Source organism: Vipera berus (assembly GCF_964194415.1).
Source record: "Vipera berus genome assembly, chromosome: 1".
Taxonomy (NCBI): Eukaryota; Metazoa; Chordata; class Lepidosauria; order Squamata; family Viperidae; genus Vipera; species Vipera berus.
Genome location: NC_138202.1, coordinates 165,312,057 through 165,335,320, shown reverse-complemented (window position 1 = coordinate 165,335,320; position 23,264 = coordinate 165,312,057). Strand labels below are relative to the sequence as shown.

Sequence of the window (23,264 nt, the reverse complement as noted above, 5' to 3'; positions counted from 1 at the left end):
TTGGTTAAAATGTGCTTATGAGCTGCAGAGGCCTCATAACGTCCTGTTAAACATTTTAATGCCAATCATGGGCTAAGCAGTCAGCATCTCTAGAAACCCACAAGGGTCCTTGGTGCTTTCTGAGCTTAGTTCTTTTCCTGCAGCATTTCATTACCCAAACTAGATAACATCATCAAAGCTAGTAAGAAGTGGGGTTTGCTCTCAGTTTATATTCATAAGCTTATAAATAGAGCAAATCCCACTCCTTACTAGCACTGATAATGTTACCATTTTGGGTAATGAAATGTCTGCAAGAAAACAATCCAGCTCAGAAAACAACAAAGACCCCCTCATTTCAACCCTGAGCTGAATATTCTCCTTTATTGGTACTAGAAACCCAGGCAAACATCAGATTGTTCAGATAATATAACTGTGTTATATTAGTTTAAAGCAGGGGTGTCAAACTGCTGGCCTGCGGTCTGGACGTGTCATCCGGAAGCCACGCCCACCCCAACGCCCGGCAAGGGCAAAACCATCCCGATACGTCACGTGACATCACGTGATGTCACGAGTTTGACATGTCTGGTTTAAAGCCAGATTTTGTTTTTTGAAAACTTCTCATTTAGATTTAGTACCTACGTGATACTTCTGTGCTAATAACTTCTTTTATTTTTTGCAAAGGTCAATTGTTGGGATGACAATGTATAACCAGGCAACACAAGAAATTGCAAAGCCTTCAGAATTGTTAACGAGTGTCAGAGCTTACATGACAGTGCTCCAGTCAATAGAAAATTATGTACAGATTGACATCACAAGAGTGTTTAATAATGTCCTTCTTCAGCAAACCCAGCATTTAGATAGTCATGGGGAGCCAACCATCACCAGTCTATACACCAATTGGTAAGAATTTGAATGACTATCAGTCTGCAGCTTTTCTCTCCTATTGTGTTTTGTAAGAGAAAAAAAAGATTGAGATGAGAATGAGTTCCCAAGTGAAAGAGAACAATGTGCCTTGCTTCATTCAGTATGCAGTTTGAAACTATCTCAAAGACATTATAATTTAAACTTTCCACTTTAAACTCTTTCCACTTGAAAAACACTGCAATTAATATTTCTTTTAATAAGTAAAAGGGACGCAGTGGCTCAGTGGGTTAGGACGCTGAACTTGTCAATCAGAAGGTCAGCAGTTTGGCGGGACGAATCCCAAGTGCCGCGTAACAGAGTGAGCGCCTGTTACTCGTCCCAGCTTCTGCCAACCTAGCAGTTCGAAAGCACCTAAAAATGCAAGTAGAAAAATAGGGACCACTACGGTGGGAAGGTAACAGTGTTCCGTGCGCCTTTGGCGTCTAGTCATGCCGGCCACATGACCACGGAGACGTCCTCGGACAGGTGCTGGCTCTTCGGCTTTGAAATGGATATAAGCTCCGGCCCCTAGAGTCGGAAACGACTAGCACGCATGTGCGGGGGAACCTTTACCTTTAATAAGTATCAGTATGCCATATGAATTACATTACCATTGAATAAAAACTATACTTTTTGAAAGAATATGTTTAAAAGAATCTGTATAGTGAAAAAAAAATAGAAAAGCAAAAGCATACACCAAAGCAAAACAAAAATCCCCTCAAAGACAGTGTATCAGGAGGAGGGAGCTTTTAAAATAACTAAAAAAACTCACCTACCTGAACTATATCTAGCCCTAGATGAATATTTATAAAAAAATGAAAACAAGAAAGGTTTCTTCAAAACTTTCTTAAATTTTCAACATTAAGATTTAATTTTTAACAGTGAACTAAACACAGATAGCATCTGGTCTCATTTCTAATTTGGTTCCAAGTAAATTCAAAAACAGAGTTGCCAAATTTTATCAAGTCAATGTTTATGTCCTAAAGGACCCAAACATTCTTTCAGGAATACGTAATAAACTTTTCTTTCCAAAAATATATCCTAAAGCTTCATAGATTAAAAGATTCTACATTTTTGAGATACAGTGTAATAAAACATTAATGTTTTTTTAGTTCCAAGAACATAGTTCATCATAGCAATAACTCCTAACCAATACAGAATGACAAGTGCACGCTCATAACATCTCCTGTTATAGAAAGGATGAAAGACAAACTTTTTAAAATATTTTCTGAGGGATCCAGTAAATTCTAAGTTCTTCTACACAAGAAACATAGGTAATATGAGCCTTGGTGGAGCAGTGGGCTAATGTCTCCTTAAGTAACACCAGCTGCCTGCAATTAGTGCAGGTTCGAGTCCCACCAGGCTCAAGGTTGACTCAGCCTTCCATCCTTCCGAGGTAGGTAAAATGAGGACCCAGATTGTTGGGGGCAATAAGCTGACTTTGTAATAATGCCGCTTGGGGGGGCCCTAATAAGCAGGCATATACATAGAATGAAGGCTATTGCTAAGCACATTGATTTGTGCTTAGATTGTAAACTGCCCTGAGTCTTCGGAGAAGGGCGGGATATAAATGGGATTAAAATAAATAAATAAATAAATAAATAAATAAATAAATAAATAAATAAATAAATAAATAAATAAATAAAAATATTCCTTGAAGCCTGGCACCTAGGTTATTCCAATTATCTGATCCAAATCTATTGTATATTGTTTAAGGTTTTTAAAAAGGTAATCAATTGTCAGTTTAGCCTCAATAAAGGTCTTCAATACACTCAAAGCTTCTGTTGCTTCAGAGGCCATACCAGAGACATTAATTAGATACTATGAATTTCACGAAGTGGAGTGTTTTCGTTTCCTATCAAGGAATTTGCTAATTGGTTTTAATTGAATATTACCAGCTCTGAAGAACATTAGGTTGTTTTATGTCAATTGGCAAGGACAAAAATTCATACAGGTCTTATCAGAATTGATATGGTGTTAATTCTACTATGAAAATAAATTTCATTTTGTTAAGGTATCTGGAAACATTGCTACGGCAAGTCAGTAATGGCCATATAGCTTATTTCCCAGCGATGAAGGCATTTGTCAACTTGCCTACTGAAAATGAGCTGACATTTAATGCAGAAGAATATTCAGACATCTCAGGTAGGTTTTCTGTAAATGTTTGTTACATTGTAACTATTGGAGTTTTTCTGTCAAGTAACGCTTTTTAAGTACAAATACTACATTGGGAAATCAGATAGTTAAGCTGTATTTATTTATTTATTTATTTATTTATTTATTTATTTATTTATTTATTTATTTATTTAATTCATTCAATTTATATACCGCCCTTTTCCCGAAGGATTCAGGGTGGTTTACAGGGCAAAATTAAAACAATACAATATAAAAATTAAAATAAGATTAAATCAATAGCCCCAAAATTTAAAATTAGAATTTAAAAACCTTAAAACCCCTCAGTCCAGGCCAGCTAACTCAAAAAGCCAGGTTTTTAGGTCCCGGCGAAACGAACGAAGGTCGGGGGCGATCTGGAGTTCCACCGGCAATTGATTCCATAGGGCAGGCGTGCCCACAGAGAACGCCCTCCCCCTGGGGATCGCCCGCCGGCATTCCCTGACCAGCGGGACCCTGAGGAGGCCCTCCCTGTGGGAGCGCACAGGACGATGGGAAGTTGATGCTGGCAGCAGGTGCTCCCTGAGATAATCCGGACTCATGCCATTTAGGGCTTTATAGGTCATCACCAGCACCTTGAATCTCACACGGAGGGCAACTGGAAGCCAATGCAGCTCGCGTGTTACACGGGAGTATCGGGAGACTCCCATCACAACTTGTGCGGCTACATTCTGCACCAGCTGAAGCCTCCGTGTGGTCCTCAAGGGCAGCCCCATGTAGAGAGTAGTCTATCCGGGAGGTCACGAGCGCATGAGTGACTGTGCATAGGGCATCTCGGTCCAGATAGGGCTGCAGCTGGCGCACCAGGCGAACCTGGGCAAAAGCCCCCCTGGCCACGGCTCCTATATGATCTTCCAAACTGAGCCGTGAGTCCAGGAGGACACCCAAGTTGCGGGCCCTATCAACGGGGGTTAACACCTCACACCCCCCCCATAGTTAGCGATGGAAAAGACTGGTTAATCCGAGATGCCGGTATGCACAGCCACTCAGTCTTGGCGGGATTGAGTCGAAGCCTGTTTCTCCCCATCCAAACCCGGACCGCCAGAGAGAACCCAGAGAGAAATAAAGAGAATTTAGCTCACACAATGAGGCTTCACTAAGTCTTCAAAAATTGCTCCTTTCACACATCAAAGGGAGCTAAGGAGTGGAGATGGGCTAACAAGCAGAAGTTGGGAATACGTTTGTTTTTATAGTGAGGGAATTTCTCTTTATTTATATCCCACCTTTATTATTTTTACAAATAACTCAAGGCAATTAACTTGAGGGTATACTTTCCTCCTCCAATTTTCCCCACAACAACACTATGAGATGGGTTGGGCTGAGAGACAGGGACTGGTCTAAAGTTACCCAGTTGACTTTCATGCCTACGGAGAGACTTGAACTCATGATCTCAGCTTCTAGCTTGCTGCCTTAACCACTGGAACAAACTGGCTAGTTTCTCAGTCTATTGACCTGCTTCATTTTTACACTGCAGCAAATTGATTGCAAATTATTTTCTGTTTTAGGTGTTTGAGATAGAATACATGTCTTAAGATGCTAATAGAACAGAATAGCAATATATATACTGTAGGCATTATATTAAAGCAAATGTATATGGTTTTTATTCCTTAGAAATGAGAGCCCTATCAGAACTCCTTGGTCCGTATGGTATGAAGTTCTTAAGTGAAAGTCTTATGTGGCATATTTCCTCACAGGTTGCTGAGCTCAAGGTAGTTCTTGAATAATCTTGCATGGTTACTGTTTTTATAATTTAACAGCCAGATTTGTGTTAAAAAGAGGTATCTCTAAAATGATTTAAATGAGTACCACCTTTTGTCCTCATTCATCAGGATTTTTCCCTGCATTTCATCTGAATGGCACACTCTCTTCACTTTAGGAGAAATTTTTGTAGTCTTCTTAAAGCGCACAAACCTCTTGGTTTAACCATAAGCTATAACTCAAAACAACATATCTCTGTATATCATAAATGCCTGGGATTGGCTGGACAGCTCTTTACATCTGATTACAGTCTTGTGGCTGCCATATGCCCTATTGTATCTGTTTAAACAATTTGTATAACCTCCTACGGTACCTCATGGTGGTGACTCTGGGCAGCACATCAAGTAATAAACTCAACACAACCTAATGCAACAAAGCGAAACTTAAATTTATAATGATAATATGTAATGTATGATCAGACCTAAAAATTGAATATTAATCCATAGAGACCAAAACCACAAATCCACCAGCAGAACTGGTTTAACCTGGCTCAGGGCCTAAGAGAGCATCCTGGCCTTTTATGAAAATCCAGAAGGGTCAGGGCCCTGCTGAACTCAGGTAACAGTGTTCCACGGGGCAGGTACCATGACAGAGAATGTATGACTCTGAAGCCCCAGAAAAATCCTGTTTCTTTTTGGACACAACCTGATGCATGGCAGTGCTATTTGTTCTATTGTTTTATTTATTTATTTATTATTGGGACTTATATGCCGCCCTATCTCCCGAAGGACTCAGGGCGGCTAACAACAATAAAATACAATAATACAAAAGTTAAAAAGAAATTAAATTAATAGCCCCAGTAGAATAAATAATTAAAATTAAAATTAAGTTAAAAATTAAAAACATAATTAAAATCCCTGTCAGTCCAGGCCAGCCTGATGGAAAAAGAGTGTTTTGAGGCCGTGGCGAAAGCACTGGAGATCTGGGGCCATCCGAAGCTCAGGTGGGAGTTGGTTCCATAGGGCTGATGGGTGAACACAAAATACTGCAGGTATCCTGGACCCATTTAGGGCTTTGTAGTGATTTACCAGCACATTGCATTATATCCAGAAACCCACTGCAACAATACAGTGTAAAGCAAGAGTGTCACGGGCATAACATAATGTGCCCCAAATTGTCTGCACCATTGCATTCTAGACCAGCTTTGGGTTACAAATGCCCCCTTGATACTTTGAACCCTAACTTCTTGCCTTGGCTGCTTGATGGCAGTTGAAATCCAAAACGTGACTGGTTTAAAGTTTTCTGTCCCTAATTTAAGGAAATCCAGTAATGATTCAGGAAACCTCATCCTTGAGGTGTAGTTTCGTGAAGAGTGGTACAGTATGTAGTCTTAGAGCTATAGCTTTAATTCTTTGAATGCAAACTACATATATTTATATGTAATTTATAAGATATTTATATCTTATAAATTAGTCTCAAAAATGTACTGTAAAAACCCTGCCAAAATAGAAGAAGGAATGATAGAAGGCGATATTTTGAAGCTCTAGCCAGACCAAACTCAGAAAATGTAAGTTATTTTTCCATGAGGAAAATCTGTAAAGGATGTTGATGTGGAGCAATGATGTACTGTATTGAATATTGTGTTTTGCCATAGTTATGCTTTTAATTTTCTATGCATATTATGCAGAGAATGTTATTTATCATTTGCTTTATTTTGCTTTGCTCTCTGTTCCGCTCTGCTCTGCTCTACTTTCTTTTTAGACCATCTTAGTCCAGATTGAGGAATGCGATCCAGTTATTCCAAGCCATCTTTGGCCAACTTTGTGAGATGATTAGAACAATAAATGCTTTATGAAGTAGACAGAGCTTTTATTATTACACTCAAAAGCTTTCTGTTTGCTGTGTATTCAGGCTAAAATAGCATAATGACATAGTTCTTCTGGTCAGATAGTAGGAAGATCTGGATTTCATGAGCTGTTTCCTACTTGCCTCATTGAAATGTTCTAAAGCATGCACTTATTACTATACTCAGATCTGTGCCTGACCTGAGATCTTGCTTCGTCTTAGAAACTTGTGGTTGAGAATGTTGAAGTACTAACACAAATGAGGACCAGTTTTGATAAACCAGATCAGATGGCAGCTCTCTTCAAAAGATTGTCATGTAAGTATTCTAATCAGTAAAAGACATAAATACTCACATTTATTAATGTAATAGGTAATAAAAGTTTCTCGGTGACAAAAAAATAAATAGCTGAAATAGATCAACACTGTCAAATAAAGACTAAAATTAACAAGTAAACACTCATTATAAATAGCAGGATCTTCATTAACTAATTGCATAAATCTATGAACCGTCATATATGGCTGATATAACAATCTATTTAATTCATTAGGTGAATGAAACTCACAAATAAAACACTATAAATACAAATATTTTAAAAAGCTTGTAAGAATTTTAAGAGTTCTTGATACTGAAAGGTTATCAAAGTGGATTCCAAATAGGCTTCTGGAAACAGAACATTCATTTTTTCATTCTTTCCCTTTCAGTCTTAGATCTGATTTGCATTTCAAATGACTTAAGTTAATCTTCCTAGTTTATTACCTTTCATTCAGAATTCGGAGCCAGGGACTGGTGGGAACTAGGTTTGAGAAAGCTACAGTGTAAGCTGAAGTAATTGGGCCATTGTCTTGCTAAATTATATGGGATTACTTTTAATTTTCTGCAACCCAGAGTTTTAAACAGAATATGGAGGCGATGCTACTGTTTGTACTCTACCCTTGATCATCTTAGCTAATTAAATCCAGCTGGAAATGTATTTATTAATTGATTCATCAGTTTATATAGCCGCCAACTCAACCAAGTGACTCTGGGCAACTTACAATTCTAAAATTATACAATAATTAAAAGAATTTTTTAAAAATTGAAACAATAAAAGCATCCATAAAATACAAGCAGCAGCCATGATGGTTAATAACTACCGTATTTTCCGGCGTATAAGACCCCCTACATTTCCTGTTAAATTATAGGGTTTGGGCTATACTCGCCGTATAAGACTACCCCTCTTCCAACGCACACCAAATAAAAATTAAAAAACATCAGATTTGATTTTAATATGGTAATTTTAATTCAAATGCTTATGACATGCAGGTACTTAGTAGGAAAACTGTCACTTATAAACATAAGGCTGTTTGTCATCAAACATGTAAACATAAAACAGTGCAAGTGGATTAAACTTTTCCTAATTCACTCTAAAGCTTTCCCTGCGCAGACCAAATGGGAGATCCGCTCCAGGTTTTCCAGCCAGCCCGCCCAGTTCCTGAGTCAAATGGGTCCTTAGAGCTAAGCAGCTGCTCTGGCTGCTGCATTCCCCACCTGCCTTTCAAGTTGGGATAGACTGAAGCTGCTCTTCAACTTTAGAAGGAAAGACGCCCAGACCCCAGCCTGTAAAAAATCACAGACTGCAGCTTCTTCTCCAATTGGTCCCGCTTTCCCTGTGCAGACCAAATGGGAGATCCGCTCCAGGTTTTCCAGCCAGCCCTGTCCCTAAAGTTTCAGCACCCGGCATATAAGACAACCCATGACTTTTGAGAAGATTTTCATGGGTTAAAAAGTCATTTTATACGCCAGAAAATACGGTAATAGTAAAGCCAAGTAACAAGGCCCTTAACACATTCTGAGTTCCAGGCACATAAAGTTTTCTTAAAGCTTGCAAAAAGCCAACAGGATTGGGAGCAAAAGGAAATGGTTATCTGAGGATCCTGCAGACTTTTCTTCTTCCCAGAAAAAGTTCTTCTCTTGGTTCTGAAAGAGGAAGTGGCATGCCTTCTTCTCAAAAGTCTTTGCCTAGATCTCTCGGTTTTGGACTACTATTGTCTAGTAGCAGTTATTGTCTTGTTGGATGAGATGGTAGAGTGGAGGATGACCTCCCACTTCAATATGCTTAGGTGAAATATATTTTCTAGATTTTTATGTGATACAGGTCCTAGTTTCAGCTCTGAAACTGCTTTGGTGGATGATCCTTATTAGAGGAAAGTGTAGCCCCTGTTGGTTTTCTAGATGTCTTGATTTTTTAAATTCCATTTATTATATTAATTTCCTAGAATTACTTGTTATGTAGAAGTTGGTGTCACTCTGATAATGATGAAGCTGGACTGTTGAGCATGGTTTGTTGGGTCTAGCTATGAAGTACTGCAAGGATCCATATTGTCTTCTATGTTCTGTAACATCCACGTGAAAGAATGGATGAATCATGTGAATATTTGAAGCCAGGGATAATCAGTATGCAGGTGATACGCAACTCAGTCTTCAAGAGCCTAACCAATGTGTAGAGACAGTATTAATTTATGAGCAGTGTTAAACAGGAACTTCTGACAAGACAGACAATCTTCTATAAGCAGGTAGGGTGAACAAACAGAGAGGTATTTATGGAAATATTATTGTCCCCAAGAGTCAAAATGCTTGCATTGGCTATCAGTTTTCTAGCTGTCATCCTTCCCTTATGAGGATATTCTAACCACAGCCGTTTATGAATGAATAACCTTGCCTTGCATTTTTTTCTCTAGACAACCTTTGAAAACAGTTTGGACACTTGACCTGTGAGAAATGGTGCTCCTCAGTTACTGAAAAACATGCAAAGACAGAGTTATATTTCACATATTTGCTCCAATGTTGACCTATTCCTTATTCACTTTCATACCCGCTTAAGGTAGTAATGTTAAGTAAGGCCCAATTGACCTCGAGTATAAATTGATGTTGGATCAGTCCAGTGTCTGAAAATTTCAGAGGGAATCCTGTTCATGGGCAGTTTATAAGCAACCTTTGAAAACTGTGTCTTGAGTGAGGTTCATCTGGATTGTATTCCTGTCCGTATGGGACTGTATCTTGGTTGTCTTTACTAGTTCAGTTCCACTGACAGTTTAAGGCAAGGGTCTTCCTCTAGAAATTCTGGCTGTGGCAGGAGATTTTGGGCGGTTGGGGGTATGTCCGTGAGATTTAAAAATGCAAATATGTTCCTCCTGGTTCATGGTCCACCTCCTATAGAACTTAGCAAGGATTAAAAAAATGCTACTTATGACCATAGTGAAAAATTGCCATTCTGTTTCACAGTCTTTACATTTTTTTTTCAGCTGTTGATAGTGTTTTGAAGAGGATGACTATTATTGGTGTTATTTTATCATTCCGATCACTTGCACAAGAAGCGCTTAGGGATGTAAGTACTGTCTTGTGCATTGTAACTGTCCTGTAAAACACATTCAAGTTCCTACATGTAAATTGAGTGAAATATATTACAAAAGTAAATATAATAAAGTGCTAATAACTGCAAATGAGGTAAATAAGGTCTCAGTAGTCTTAAAATAGCTGCCATTAATAAATTAAAAGTGGCATAGGATAAATGTATGCAGAAATCATAAAATGCTGTCAAAGGGGAAAGAAGATATAAGAACGAATTTTTTTTCTGTGTTTCCTTATCCTAGGTTTTATCCTATCACATTCCTTTCCTTGTAAGTTCAATTGAAGACTTTAAGGACCACATTCCAAGAGAGACTGATATGAAGGTAATAAATTTCTCCTGAGATTAGTGGATGATTTAATTGCAATAAATATAAGGTAAAGGTAAAAGGTTCCCCCGCACATGCGTGCTAGTCGTTTCTGACTCTAGGGGCCGGTGCTCATCTCCGTTTCAAAGCCGAAGAGCCAGCGCTTGTCCGAGGACGTCTCCGTGGTCATGTGGCCGGCATGACTAGACGCCAAAGGCGCACGGAACGCTGTTACCTTCCCACCGTAGGGGTCCCTATTTTTCTACTTGCATTTTTACATGCTTTCGAACTGCTAGGTTGGCAGAAGCTGGGACGAGTAACAGCCGCTCACTCTGCTACGCGGCACTCGGGATTCGACCCGCCAAACTGCCGACCTTCTGATCGACAAGCTCAGCGTCCTAACCCACTGAGCCACCGCGTCCCTTTGCAATAAATATACATCAAGTCATAAAAGTAACATACCACAGTAGCTATGGAATGTCTGAGTGGTTTTGATTAACACGATAAAAAGAATCGTGGTATTATGCTTTTCTGATCATTTACAATTCCAGGTTTTGTCTTCTTCGACACATGTAATGAAAAACTGTTCATGTTAATCAAAAATATTAAGTGAGGTAGTAGGAAAGATTGGGGAGAAATTGTCATCAGTGGTGAGAATAGAATGCTGGGGAAGAGAGTGAAAGAGGGAAGCTAAGATTGATTAGAAAGGAGGAAAAAGAATAACCATTTGTTGTTACTTTTGCATTTAGCAAAAACGTCTAATTTATAGTTGTTGAAATATTCCTTAAATAAATGAATATTTTAAAATCATTTTGGTCTGAGGAGTTTTGAGGGACAGATGCAAGCAGTGTATATGATAGGAAGAATCTGTAGTCGCTAGCAGCTGTTTTTTCTGACAAGAATTGTTCTCCATCGTGGAGACCTTAGGTATGTAACCAATAGCATAGCAGAGGGAGAAATGTGAAAGGTGTTTTTATTTATTTAATAAATTTAGGTTACAGAGCTGCCTGAGTCATACGCAGTGACTCCAGGCAGCGAACTTTGAAATGTTGTTTTTAGGATAATGAGCCTTCATCCTCTAAAACAGTAGACTTCTACTTTGAAATAAAATCAGACTTCATTTACAGGAGACATCTAAAATGAAATCCTTATATATATATGAGATAAGAAGCATTAACGGCACAAATTATGCCTGAAGTTAGTTAGATTCTCAGTTAATTCAGCTTGAGAACAGCTAAGAATTCCTGTATGGAAATGCCGGCTGGATTTTTCAAAATACACTAGTTTTTCCACTTTTGCCTACTACTGTTTTTAATCTTTTTGGCAATAGTTATAAAGAATAGCCTTCCTAATGACATTTCATGTAGTCTAGTGACATATTTCATTCTACAATAGTGTTTTGTTTTTCAGGTTGCAATGAATGTATACGAGCTCTCGTCAGCTGCAGGACTCCCGTGTGAAATAGACCCTGCCCTGGTTGTAGCTCTTTCTTCTCAAAAATCAGGCAAGATATAAATCGTGTGGATAAGTGGGTGTTGTATGACACTTCCGCATTCAGCCATTTACTGTTGTGAAATCAACCATTGTTGATTTTATCTCCCTTTGCTTTAGAGTACACGAAGGTTTTCTTTCAATCAGCGTTCTATTTACAGGATAAAATATTGCCAGATGATTGCTATTACCGGTATTTACATGCTTTGTTCTCTGCTTTATTTATAGCAAAGAATTGGAAGTAGTGAAAAACTGATATAAAGATATTTTCCCCTGAGTGCATACAGATGGAAGAGCTAGCTAAATGCTTAGTCTTGATTAAGTTTATTTATCTTGGCCCCTGTGTAGGATATAAAACTTAGTGTGTTTTCATTTGAACCAAGTTGAAATGAATATGGGTCCTTAAAAACATTTTACTTGTAAATCATAAGTTTCTAATTGTCAGTAATTTAGATAACCTTTATTGTCATTTTTTACTGTGGGCACAACGACACACATCAGAAATGAAATTTACTTGCCCGTTCTCAAAGTGAACAATTTCATATCTTCTTTTAACAAGCTATATATACTTCATTGTTCTCCCCTCTAGCATCCTTTTTTAAAATCATTAATGTCGTGGCAATTCTTCTTTCTTTATGTTTTCTTTCTTGAGCTTTCTTTTCAATGATTAATCAAGGGCAGGCATATCAAACTCACGACATCACGTGACGTCGCGCAACGTATCATGACTTTTTCCCCATTGCCGGCAATGAGGTGGGCGTGGTTTCAATATAATGCATCCAGCCCGCGGGCCGGCAGTTTGACATGCCTGACCTAGGGTGTGTTTCTTTCTGGGCACACACACACCCAATAATAAATTGTCTTAATTTGAATTCATTTTCAGAAAATATAAGTCCAGAGGAAGAATATAAAATTGCTTGCCTTCTGATGGTCTTTGTGGCAGTCTCCTTACCAACTTTGGCTAGTAATGTGATGTCTCAATACAGTCCTGCCATTGAAGGTAATATTTATGGTAATTCATGGAGAGAATCTATTAACTATTCAGCTGAACCTATTGATTTCAATTTATATAGTCTTGATGCTTACATTTTCGTGTGGAACAAGAAGTCATTTTTATCTCAGCGAGGTAGTTTTCAAAAAATAAATATCTTGCTTCAATCAAGCCTGGTTTTTAGAGATTAGTGATTAGAAAAGGTTAAGCAATAGCGAAAGTATTTATAGCATGAAAAGCAGTGGTGATCATTATCTGGAAGCAGTATTGACGTGTATGTGTAGATCCATAAAAAAATAAATGTAATCATATAAATGTGTTCTTGTCTAGGTCATTGCAACAATATCCATTGCCTGGCAAAAGCAATCAATCAGATTGCTGCAGCCTTATTTACCATTCACAAGGGAAGCATTGAAGATCGTCTCAAAGAATTTTTGGCTGTATGTACAATTATTTTTTCCAAAATAACCTGGTCCAGAAATTAATCTTTTATCTTGCAAAGTTTGAAGCTGTAGTATACAGTGATTAGTGTGCACTGTGTTTGTTATCAACCATGATAATACTGTGGAGTGTTTTTTTCTATATAATAATGATTGCTATAGTGAATGTCCATTTTTTGTTTTGCATATTGTTTTTCAATAGAATCTAATTGAGAGATTTGAATAATCAAATGAACTGTGTAGTGTTCAGTTAGTCCCATTCATTTCATTATTACTCATTACCCATGTTTGTTACATTCCTTAGCATTGTGAATTACTATTAGTGTTACATGGTATTTTTATCAGACATTGCACATGTCCTGAAATGAAAATGAAATAGTGTGCCTTAAAAGTAAGAGGAACTGTAACTTGTTTTGCTTTTGTTTAATCATGTTGTATGTGATCAGGATTTATCACTTGTTGCTTGTAAGCACACTGAGAGCTTATGCACCGGAAACAAATTCCTTCTGTGTGTCCAATCACACTTGGCCAACAAAGAATTCTAACTCTGTTGTGTGCATTCTTACAGCTTGCCTCCTCCAGTCTACTAAAAATTGGCCAGGAGACAGACAAAACCACTACAAGGAACAGAGAATCTGTTTACTTACTTCTTGACATGGTACGCTTTAATCCTAAGTATTGTACCTAAAGCTGTGTTGCAAGTTAGCAGAGAGAGATTGTTGTGGATCACAGGAAAATAATGGCTCAACAAGCTTAACTTATTTAAACAATTTCTACTCCAGCCTTTCCCCCCCTAGTTTTGTCTCAAATTGGACATACGCTGGCTGCAGATTTTGTGAGTGTCGGTTCAGTACAGCTAGAGCCCACAATATTACATGGTCTTTGCCTTCTCTTCTGTGTTGTCTCTCACTCCAGCAGTTTCCCATTTTAAATTTTCTCAGCAGTACATGGATCACTACCAAGTGCATTTCTAAAAGTTACCTTATTGTGATATCGTGCTCGTTCACCTCACTCTGAAAATGTAAGGAGAAGAAAAGCAGCAGGCTGACCATTGTGATTCTCTCTTGTGGGTCAGAGTCTGCTAGCAATGTGACACGAGTGCCACGTTCTAAATTGGTTGGAGCACCTCACAAATGTGCATAGAATCATAACAGATATTTTGGGAATGAGAGCAATTTATAAATATTTATAAGTTTGCAATAGTGGCAAATATCTGTAGCTCGGCTGTAGGATGAGGGCAAAGGTTCATTCTCTGAGTTTGAGGCTCAGTTTCCAAATGTTTCGTTACCGGGTTAGGTAACATCTTCAGCAGCGTTTAGTGGATGTCTGTGTCAGTGTTCTGTTTATAAGGGCTTCAGGTGTGTGATGGGCCAGGTACGAGTCATCAGAGAGAGGCTTGTGCTGGAAGGGTAATTCCCACCCTCCAAGGATCCTGACCTGAAGTACCTGTCCATCACAGGCCTCTCTCTGATGATTCACAGCTGGCCCATCACAAGACCCTCAGCTGACACTCCCACACCTGAAGCCCTTATAAACAATAGAACACTGACACAGGCATTCACTGAACACCACTGAAGATGTTAACTAGCCTGGTAACGAACCATTCAGAAACCGAAGCTCAAACTCGGAGAACGAACCTTCACCCTCACGTTAAAAATTTTTTTGGGGGAATGAAAGTAATTTATAATGCATCCAAAAAGAACAGGCAAATTAACTACAGGGTTTACAGACCACCAGTCTCCCTTGCAGCAATTGGAGTCTCCTTGTTATAGAGATTGCCTCCAAAATGTCATTTTTATTGAAGCCTTAGTTAAAATGTGTGGGTGTGTTGGTGTGTGTGTGTGTGTGTTGGTTGGTTGGTGTGTTGGTGTGTGTGCACACCTGTAGGGATATCCATAAATATAGGAAGGCAGATTTTACCAGCATCCTGAATTCTACTCTGCCCAGATTCTGACTGATTTCCTCTTTTATCTTAGATTGTGCAGGAGTCTCCCTTCCTGACTATGGATCTTCTGGAGTCCTGCTTTCCCTACGTCTTGCTACGGAATGCGTACCATGCTGTGTACAAACAAAGTGTCACATCCTCTGCCTGAATAGCTACTTATCTGGAGACCAATTAAGCACGCTTCTCTGTTGCCTCAGTTTTACTTGTAAACTGTGGAGCTGTTTTATTTTATGGCCTGGCAGAGTTTTGTGGATTCTAAACTTTTTCCCAATGCAGTTGTATTTCTGACCAGTGGTTTCTTAATATGGTTGTATTACAATATAAGCTTGGCTGATTTTAGGTTGCACATTTGCTGAAATTATCCCTTAATTTTTTTTTCTTCTCTTTTTTAAGAGTCTCAGTTCTGTTCAAAAGAGAAATGCTGAAGTTATGGAGGGTTTTTTCCCCCCACATTTGATCATGCAGAAATCATAATGGCTTGTTTATCTCCATGAAGAACTCTATTTAGTGATTATTTTAGTGTTCCTAGTTTTCATCTGTGTGTAAATTATTTCATAATAGGGAGAATTACAACCTGTACCTATTGTTCTTATCAGAAATAAGATCTGGATGTGCATTTCTGTGAACTACAACATTTTTACTTTATTTTTTGAAACACTCACTCAGATTAATGACAGATGCTATCTAATATTTTAAAAATAAGTTATAGGATTGCTTATCCTTAAACAATCTTCTCCATAGAATCTGAAATGAGAAAAAGTGATTTTGTTTGTATAAAGCCTACATAGTGAAATTTTTTAAGACTAATGTCCATGGTGCCCCATTGGCATTAACACTACATTGTATCCTCCTGTATAATAAACATTCTTATGCATTTATCAAATGTTGATAAAATGTTAGCCCTTAACCACTTTTTATATGTTTTAAATTTTTGAAATTCAAGTGTATCTTCCATTACATACAATAAACACTACACTGAAACGTGCTGGTGACTTTCCTATTTTATACTAAGCTACGGAGACGTCCTTGGACAAGCGCTGGCTCTTCGGCTTTGAAACAGAGATGAGCATCGGCCCCTAGAAACGACTAGCACGCATGTGCGGGGGAACCTTTAGATTGAACTGACACAATTTTAATGTATCTTATTTTTTATTAAAGAGTTTTACAAAAACAAAATTTTACAATATATCCCCAAATCCCTCCCACCCCAAACCCACCCACTTCCCCCCCCCCACTTCCCAGAGCTAAATACAGGATTATAGTTACAATAATCATATTCTAAATAAAAAATTATGCATAATATACAATTAACCAAATTCATAATGCGCTTTAACTCTCTTTTAACATAACTACAAACAACGTACCAATAACAATATCCCACTAAAATCTACTCATAAGCTAAATGGTACTTTTTAGTCCCATATTTGTTTTGAATATAATTTATCCATCTCCTCCAAACTGAAATATATCTTTCCTGTGAATGATCCTTCAGATAAGCAGAAATCTTAGACATTTCTGCAAGATTCGAAACTTTAAACACCCATTCTTCTACAGTGGGCAAACTATCCTTCTTCCAATATTGTCCCACCAGTAACCGTGCTGCCGTTATCATGTTCAACATCAAGTTAGTTTCTTTAACATCACAATCTACAACAATGCCCAATAAAAACAATTGCGAGGAGAACTTTATCTTTCTCTTAAAAATCTTTTGAATGTTCCACCAAATTTTAATCCAAAAAGCTTTTATATTTCTACAAGTCCACCACATGTGAAAATAGGTAGCTTCTAAACTACCACACCTCCAGCATTTAGACTGTACATTAGGATAATTTTAATGTATCTTCATCAAAGAATTTCTTTAATATTTGACTCAACATTAGTTCTTTTTTTTTTGGTACGGAATATATTTTTAGTATCTTAACAACTACAGAAGAAAGAGCAAAACAAGTTGCATTTCCCTTACTGTCATCTCTAATGGCTATGATTACATTACAGTTGATTGAAGAGTACTTTATTTTTTTAATACTTTGAATGCATTAAAATCACCCAACTTTGCAGGTTGCTCTGCATTTTTCTTACTGTAACTAAAGGAAGCGAAAAGTTTAGTCCCTTAACTTTTGGTTGCATGCTTTTCAGTTACTTTTAGTTAACCTGGCGTAATAATCATAATTATGGCAATCCTTTGCCATTACCGTAGTTCTGTGCTTCTTTTGAAACATTTCTGAGTGCCACATACAGCCTCCCCAAAACTCTTAGTTCGTCTGCATAAGACCATGCATGGATCTTGTTCCTGTGACAATTATTACTTACCCTGAAGTTTCTAAACTTCCATTCTCGTCTACATTCAAATCCTCTTGAGATACACAGATCCAGCTGTTGTAGTGTCTAATCTTTTCTCTTAGCCCAGCTCAGCTCACAGTGTCATTGTGGAGAAAGTAGGAGAAGAAAAGTGTGTTGGATATGTTCGCCACTTTTTGAGTTATTTGTAAAAATGATTAACAGATAATATACAAATCAATACTATCCGCAGGCAGTATTATGAAGTGATCCCAATGATTACACTGTTAAAAGAAGGACATAATGAGCATTTTCCAAATAATTTACAAGTTTAAAAATCCTCCCTATAAAGTTTTACGTTGACTAAAGTTTAGCTGTAGGTCTGTTGTTTCCTACTGAATGCAGCGCAAGTGATAAAATCATTTACGTTGTCTCTAAAATTCTTGTTGCTCCATATTACCAGACAGTTCTGAAAGACCAAACAACATGCTAGAAGAAAGCAACACCAGTCTTACTTCCCTTCAGAACCAGCCTGACTGCCATTGGGTTTGAAGAAGTTAGGCTGCCATCTCTGCAGGGATTGACAACCTGTGGGATTTTGATTTCCATCATCCCAGTCAACACAGATAGCAATGATTACATCAAGAAGATCTGAAGAGCTTCGTGTTTAATGTTCTTACACTAGAGACTGATTCTGAATAGAGTTGTTACCTCAAACTTTATTAAACCATTGAAATCAAAAGTCCTGTATCACTACTTTGATGTCCTAATATTAAATCTGAGCACATAGAAGACAGGTGGAATCCATATTTCATGGTCCGTACATAACATCTTTCATAGGAAGTCAGTAGAGATCTTTTGTCTACTATGACGAATAGTTCAATCCTGACAGATTAAATAGAAGTGTTGCTTGCAGACAAGGTCTGTTCAAGTCCTCTTTTCCTGAAATTCTGCTCAGCAGCAATAAACTTGTTTCATATCAAATGAAGAAGTTCAACTTTTCTTAGTTCTTATTTTCAAGATATTCATACATTTGCAGATTGCAAGATTCATTGAACCAAGCCAACTTGTTAAAAATGCTAACAAAATGCATTCAGTTTCAGCACTATTTTGGCCATTTAATGTGAGTGTAAGTAAAAAAGACGAAAGATTCCAAGAATTGGATTACTGAAATATTACGCTCTTGAATATTCTCTAAAATTCAACACATAAAATTGAAGCGGTTGTCTAGCTTTATGAAGTTTATATAGTCACCTATCTCTCCAGAAGGAACTCTGGGTGCTGCACAACAATCAGATGGGAAAAGTGCATAAAGCAAGTGTAAAAATTCAAATTTATAAATATATTTATGAATTAAATATATTGTTGTTGTTAGTTGCGAAGTCGTGTCCGACCCATCGCGACCCTATGGACAACGTTCCTCCAGGCCTTCCTGTCCTCTACCATCTTCTTTGAGTCCATTTAGGCTTATGCCTACTGCTTCAGTGACTCCATCCAGCCACCTCATTCTCTGTCGTCCCCTTCTTCTATTGCCCTCAATCTTTCCCAGCATTAGGCTCTTCTCCAGTGAGTCCTTCCTTCTCATTAGGTGGCCAAAGTATTTGAGTTTTAGCTTCAGGATCTGGCCTTCTAAAGAGCAGTCAGGGTTGATCTCCTCTAGGACTGACCGGTTTGATCGCCTTGCAGTCCAAGGGACTCGCAGGAGTCTTCTCCAGCACCACAGTTCAAAGGCCTCAATTCTTTGGCGCTCAGCCTTTCTTATGGTCCAGCTTTCACTGCCATACATTGCAACTGGGAAGACCATAGCCTTGACTATACGCACTTTTGTTGACAGGGTGATGTCTCTGCTTTTTAGTGTGCTGTCTAGATTTGCTATGGCTTTCCTCCCCAGGAGCGTCTTTTGATTTCTTGGCTACAGTCCCCATCTGCAGTGATCTTGGAGCCCAGGAAAATAAAATCTGTCACTACCTCCATTTCTTCCCCATCTATTTGCCAGGAATTGAGAGGGCCGGATGCCATGATCTTGGTTTTCTTAAATATATACAGGCACCCATCTCATACCATATTTGACTCATTTTGTCTACTTACAAAAATGGCTTTTGCTGATGTAGGAGAGGAAGCTCAAATTGAATTAATGATTTTGCTGTCTTGCTGTTGATAATTAAGGTAAGATAAAGCTTCTTTAGAAAATGTGAGGTGTTAGAGCACACACTGGCATTGTCCTTAAATCATGTTGACTTTGCAAGACTAATAGAAATTGCATGCTGTGGGGCTAGGGTAAACCAATGAATTAAGTATACCTTAGAGGCTGGCAAACAGAACTGTTAAACTACAAACAAACAACCATTTAATAACAATTTAGATGCAAATATATGCACTTTTTAAAAAAGATTAGAGATGCTTAGTTGAGTTAATTGCAAACTCTAGAGTAAATATTAAAGATGAGATACATAGAAGGTTGAGCCTTTTCTCATGTTATCCTCATGCAGCTCAAGTAATCTTTGTCATAATGAAACAATGGACTATGTTATTCGGCAAGATCAGAGTCCTGAATTAAAGCTGCTCATTTTTATCACTCCACCAGGACTAACTGCATTAGACAGAGTCTGAAAATACAGCAAATGATTTTGTAATTATTTGTGATTTTCCTCCCAGGTAAGAAAACAAATTGGCTTATTCTTGGAAATTATATTGTTTGACTTAGATGTTAGTGACAAAAACATCACAATCACCATGATATGTTTGTGCACTGCCCTTTGCTACTAATCTGCTTTATGGTGTTGCACATTCCCAGGAACCTCAAGCTTTGTTTTGAAAACCCACTTAACAATCTTACGACCCTTGTCCTTTGAAATTTCTATTCGAATCCATGTCTTACTTTTAAGCAAGGATCCCTTGCCATACAGTTGCCTTCCATTTTTGTATCCAGTTGTTGGGAGTCCTTGTCTTTCTACCAGATGGGATTAGGCACATCCTTTGCTTTAGCTGTGCAGCACATTACCTCAAGTGGGATTCCTTCTATCTTTTGAGATCTTAATTCTAATCCTGGGCCTCAGTTTGATTATATGTGAGTAGCACTTTCTGAATCCTGATGCTATTTCAGATTCCTTTTCAGGAACCCCTTCTGACTGTCCAGTGTTGTTATTTGCTGCTTCCCTTTGTGAACTTCCCGGATAAATCCAGGTGTTACTTTTAAAACCAAATTTGTGTTATTTAAACACTGCAGTTCACCTAAGGGTTATTTTCTTCCTCATTAAAATAAATTATTTGTGGCCTTTCATTTCTATTCAACTTTATTCCTATTCAGCATTATTCCTAACTGGGTTCTGCAATGTAATTTATTCCTTTTTTTTCCTTGAGGGATATATGCATAGGTTTGGCACCTAAATAACTTCAGATATGATATATTGGGTTTGCCCGTAAATCATGTGGGGTTTCATCTGCACCTTTTGTGAGTAGATGGCTTTCCAGATAAGTAGGTTAAAAGGATAAGAAAGTTTTGAAAAGAAAGTTTTAATTTAAGGTTGGTAAAAGAGAATATTATTGGAAGAAGAGGAAATCAAGTAAAGCTATTATATGGACTATAGAATAAAAGAAATTAATTATTATTGTTTTTTAAACATTAACCCAGGCAACACACTGTTTACCAAAAAGAAGGTTTTAAAAAGTAGCTTTTCCCACCCTTGTCTTGATTGGCATGGGGCAAAAAATGTTTGAATGAATGAACCTTTATTGTCAAAGTACAACCATGTATACATTCAGATTGGCTGAGCCTCCCTTCGTGCCCCCTCCCCCACAACTCACAGTGACAACAAACCCTCCATCTTGTTACACCATGTGAGCTAATTGCACAACACACCGGCCTCACAAGTCAATCACACATAAAGTTATTTCCCGTTCAAGAGCCTGACAGCCCATGGATAGAAGCTGTTCTTCAGCCTGTTGGTGCGGCTGGCTATACTCCTGTATCTTCTACCCGATGGTAGGAGAGTAAAGAGGTACGGACCAGGGTGTGAGAAGTCCCTGAGAATTTTCCTCACTCTTCCAAGGCAGCGAGCCCTGGCGATGTCATCCAGTTCTAATTACTGCTTTGCAGTCAAGCCTAGGAAAAGTGTTTCCTTCAAGTAGTCTTGAGGCTATGATTCTAACTGGAACTGGAAATTTCTTTCTAAGCAAAGCAATCTTTAAACCAGGGGTCTTCAAACTTGGCCTTTTTATGACTTGTGGACTTCAACTCCCAGAATTCCTCAGCCAGCGTGCCTGGCTGAGGAATTCTGGGTGTTGAAGTCCACAAGTCATAAAAGGGCCAAGTTTGAAGACCCCTGCTTTAAACGAAACATCATGTGACAGCACTGCTTAGTGAGCACAGTTCTGGCAGTCTCAGCTGTGGTGGGACTTCACTCTTCTGCTCAGCACAAATTACACCCCCCCCTTCTTCAATTGTCTCCACCCACCTATCTCCCTTTACATCTCTGCCCTTCTGGACACCCTGCACAGCATGGCCGAGATGAAAAGGCTGCTGTATTCTACCACTATACCCCACCACCACCACCACTACTGTCCTATGTGTCATTGTTTGTTTTGTTTTTACCTCAGGCTCCATGGCATAGTATGGACTCTGTCAGGGCTGGCCTTGCCTCCGCCTCCCTGGCCACTGAGCTCCTGGCAGTCCTGTCCTGCTTCAGCATCCTCGGCTCGCCACTGCACGCATGCCTGCTTGCCACCACCTCACCAGCTGCTGGGTTCCTAGTGGGCCTGCCCTGCTTCAGCAATCTCAGTCCACCAGCAGCCAGGAGTCGTACAAACATACTCGCCTGAACTCCTCAGCCCAGCAGAAGGTACGTAGATGTGAGGCACAGCAAGGTGAAGAAGTTGAAGGTCAGCCGGGGTGGTGACAAGTAATGTCAGCAGAATACAGTGGCCCCTTTCATCCCAGCCCTGCTGTCCAGAGGGTCCAAAAGGACAGAGAAGGGGGGAAGATCCAGCAGGTAGGGGAAGTGGAGGCAGTTCACACAGGGCAAGAGAACGTGACCGCAGTACGCTGTGATGGTCATAAATGTGAGCCGGTTGCCAACTACCCGAATTGTAACCATGCTGCAATAGGACCAGTTTGGAAGTTCATTTTTCTAGTTCTGTTGTAACTTCAAACGGTCGCTAAATGAATGGTGGCAACTTGAAGACGGCCAGTATTTCTTTTTTTTTTTTATTGAAAAGTTTTAAAATACAATTTTCCTTTAAGAATCCCCCCTTCCCCCTCCCTCCTCCCCCCCCTACCTCCCCCCTCCCCCCTCCCCCCCCCCCCCCGACTTCCCAGAGCTAAATACAAGGTATATATATAAAAAGCAATCATAAACAATCATATACTAACAACTATAAACTCTAAAATCCATCACTCTCTAGCTTATAGAGGATAAAACAAGCCTTAATAATATTGAATATATATAAAAAGAAACTAAGATAAGAAAAGAAAAAAGAAACGAAAGAAGACTTATTCAAATGCTACATAAAACTTCTTAACCCTATACTTGTTCTGGATAAACTCAATCCATTTTGTCCATTCCATAATATAGCGTTCTTGCGAATGATCTTTCAAATAGGCCGAAATCTTCGCCATCTCTGCCAGGTCTGAAACCTTTAAAGTCCACTCTTCTGTAGTCGGCAGTTCCTCTTTCTTCCAATATTGGCCTATCAAAAGTCTTGCCGCCGTGATTAAGTTCAACATTAACTTGGTGTCCACAACTGTAGCGTCTGCAATTATTCCCAACAAAAAAAGTTGCGGACAAAACTTTATCCTCTGTTTAAAAATCTTCTGCATATTCCACCAGACTTT

At 38.7% G+C, this 23,264-nt stretch overlaps 1 protein-coding gene and 1 long non-coding RNA gene across 3 annotated transcripts in view; one reads left to right on the top strand and one right to left on the bottom strand.

Annotated features, from left to right (window-relative positions):
• Window positions 1-16,142, top strand: part of NCKAP1 (NCK associated protein 1) — a 77,911-nt gene extending 61,769 nt beyond the window's left edge. The window contains exons 21-31 of one of the 2 annotated variants that reach the window (XR_014024621.1): window positions 661-879; window positions 2,897-3,027; window positions 4,666-4,763; window positions 6,820-6,913; window positions 9,880-9,962; window positions 10,228-10,308; window positions 11,701-11,794; window positions 11,902-11,974; window positions 12,665-12,781; window positions 13,103-13,212; window positions 13,781-13,870. Coding sequence is in view for 1 of the 2 variants with exons in the window: in XM_081313885.1 (XP_081170011.1) it covers window positions 661-879; window positions 2,897-3,027; window positions 4,666-4,763; window positions 6,820-6,913; window positions 9,880-9,962; window positions 10,228-10,308; window positions 11,701-11,794; window positions 12,665-12,781; window positions 13,103-13,212; window positions 13,781-13,870; window positions 15,189-15,305 (1,234 nt within the window). In the remaining variant the exon portion in view is untranslated. Of the gene's footprint in view, window positions 1-660; window positions 880-2,896; window positions 3,028-4,665; window positions 4,764-6,819; window positions 6,914-9,879; window positions 9,963-10,227; window positions 10,309-11,700; window positions 11,795-11,901; window positions 11,975-12,664; window positions 12,782-13,102; window positions 13,213-13,780; window positions 13,871-15,188 lie in introns of those variants that run through there. The other variant, XM_081313885.1, reaches the window with a different exon arrangement.
• Window positions 15,605-17,059, bottom strand: LOC308659860. Its single transcript, XR_014024622.1, has 2 exons — window positions 16,977-17,059; window positions 15,605-16,278 (listed from the first exon to the last, which is right to left on the bottom strand). It is a non-coding gene; the product is annotated as an uncharacterized lncRNA (long non-coding RNA).
• Window positions 17,060-23,264: the final 6,205 nt, after the last annotated feature.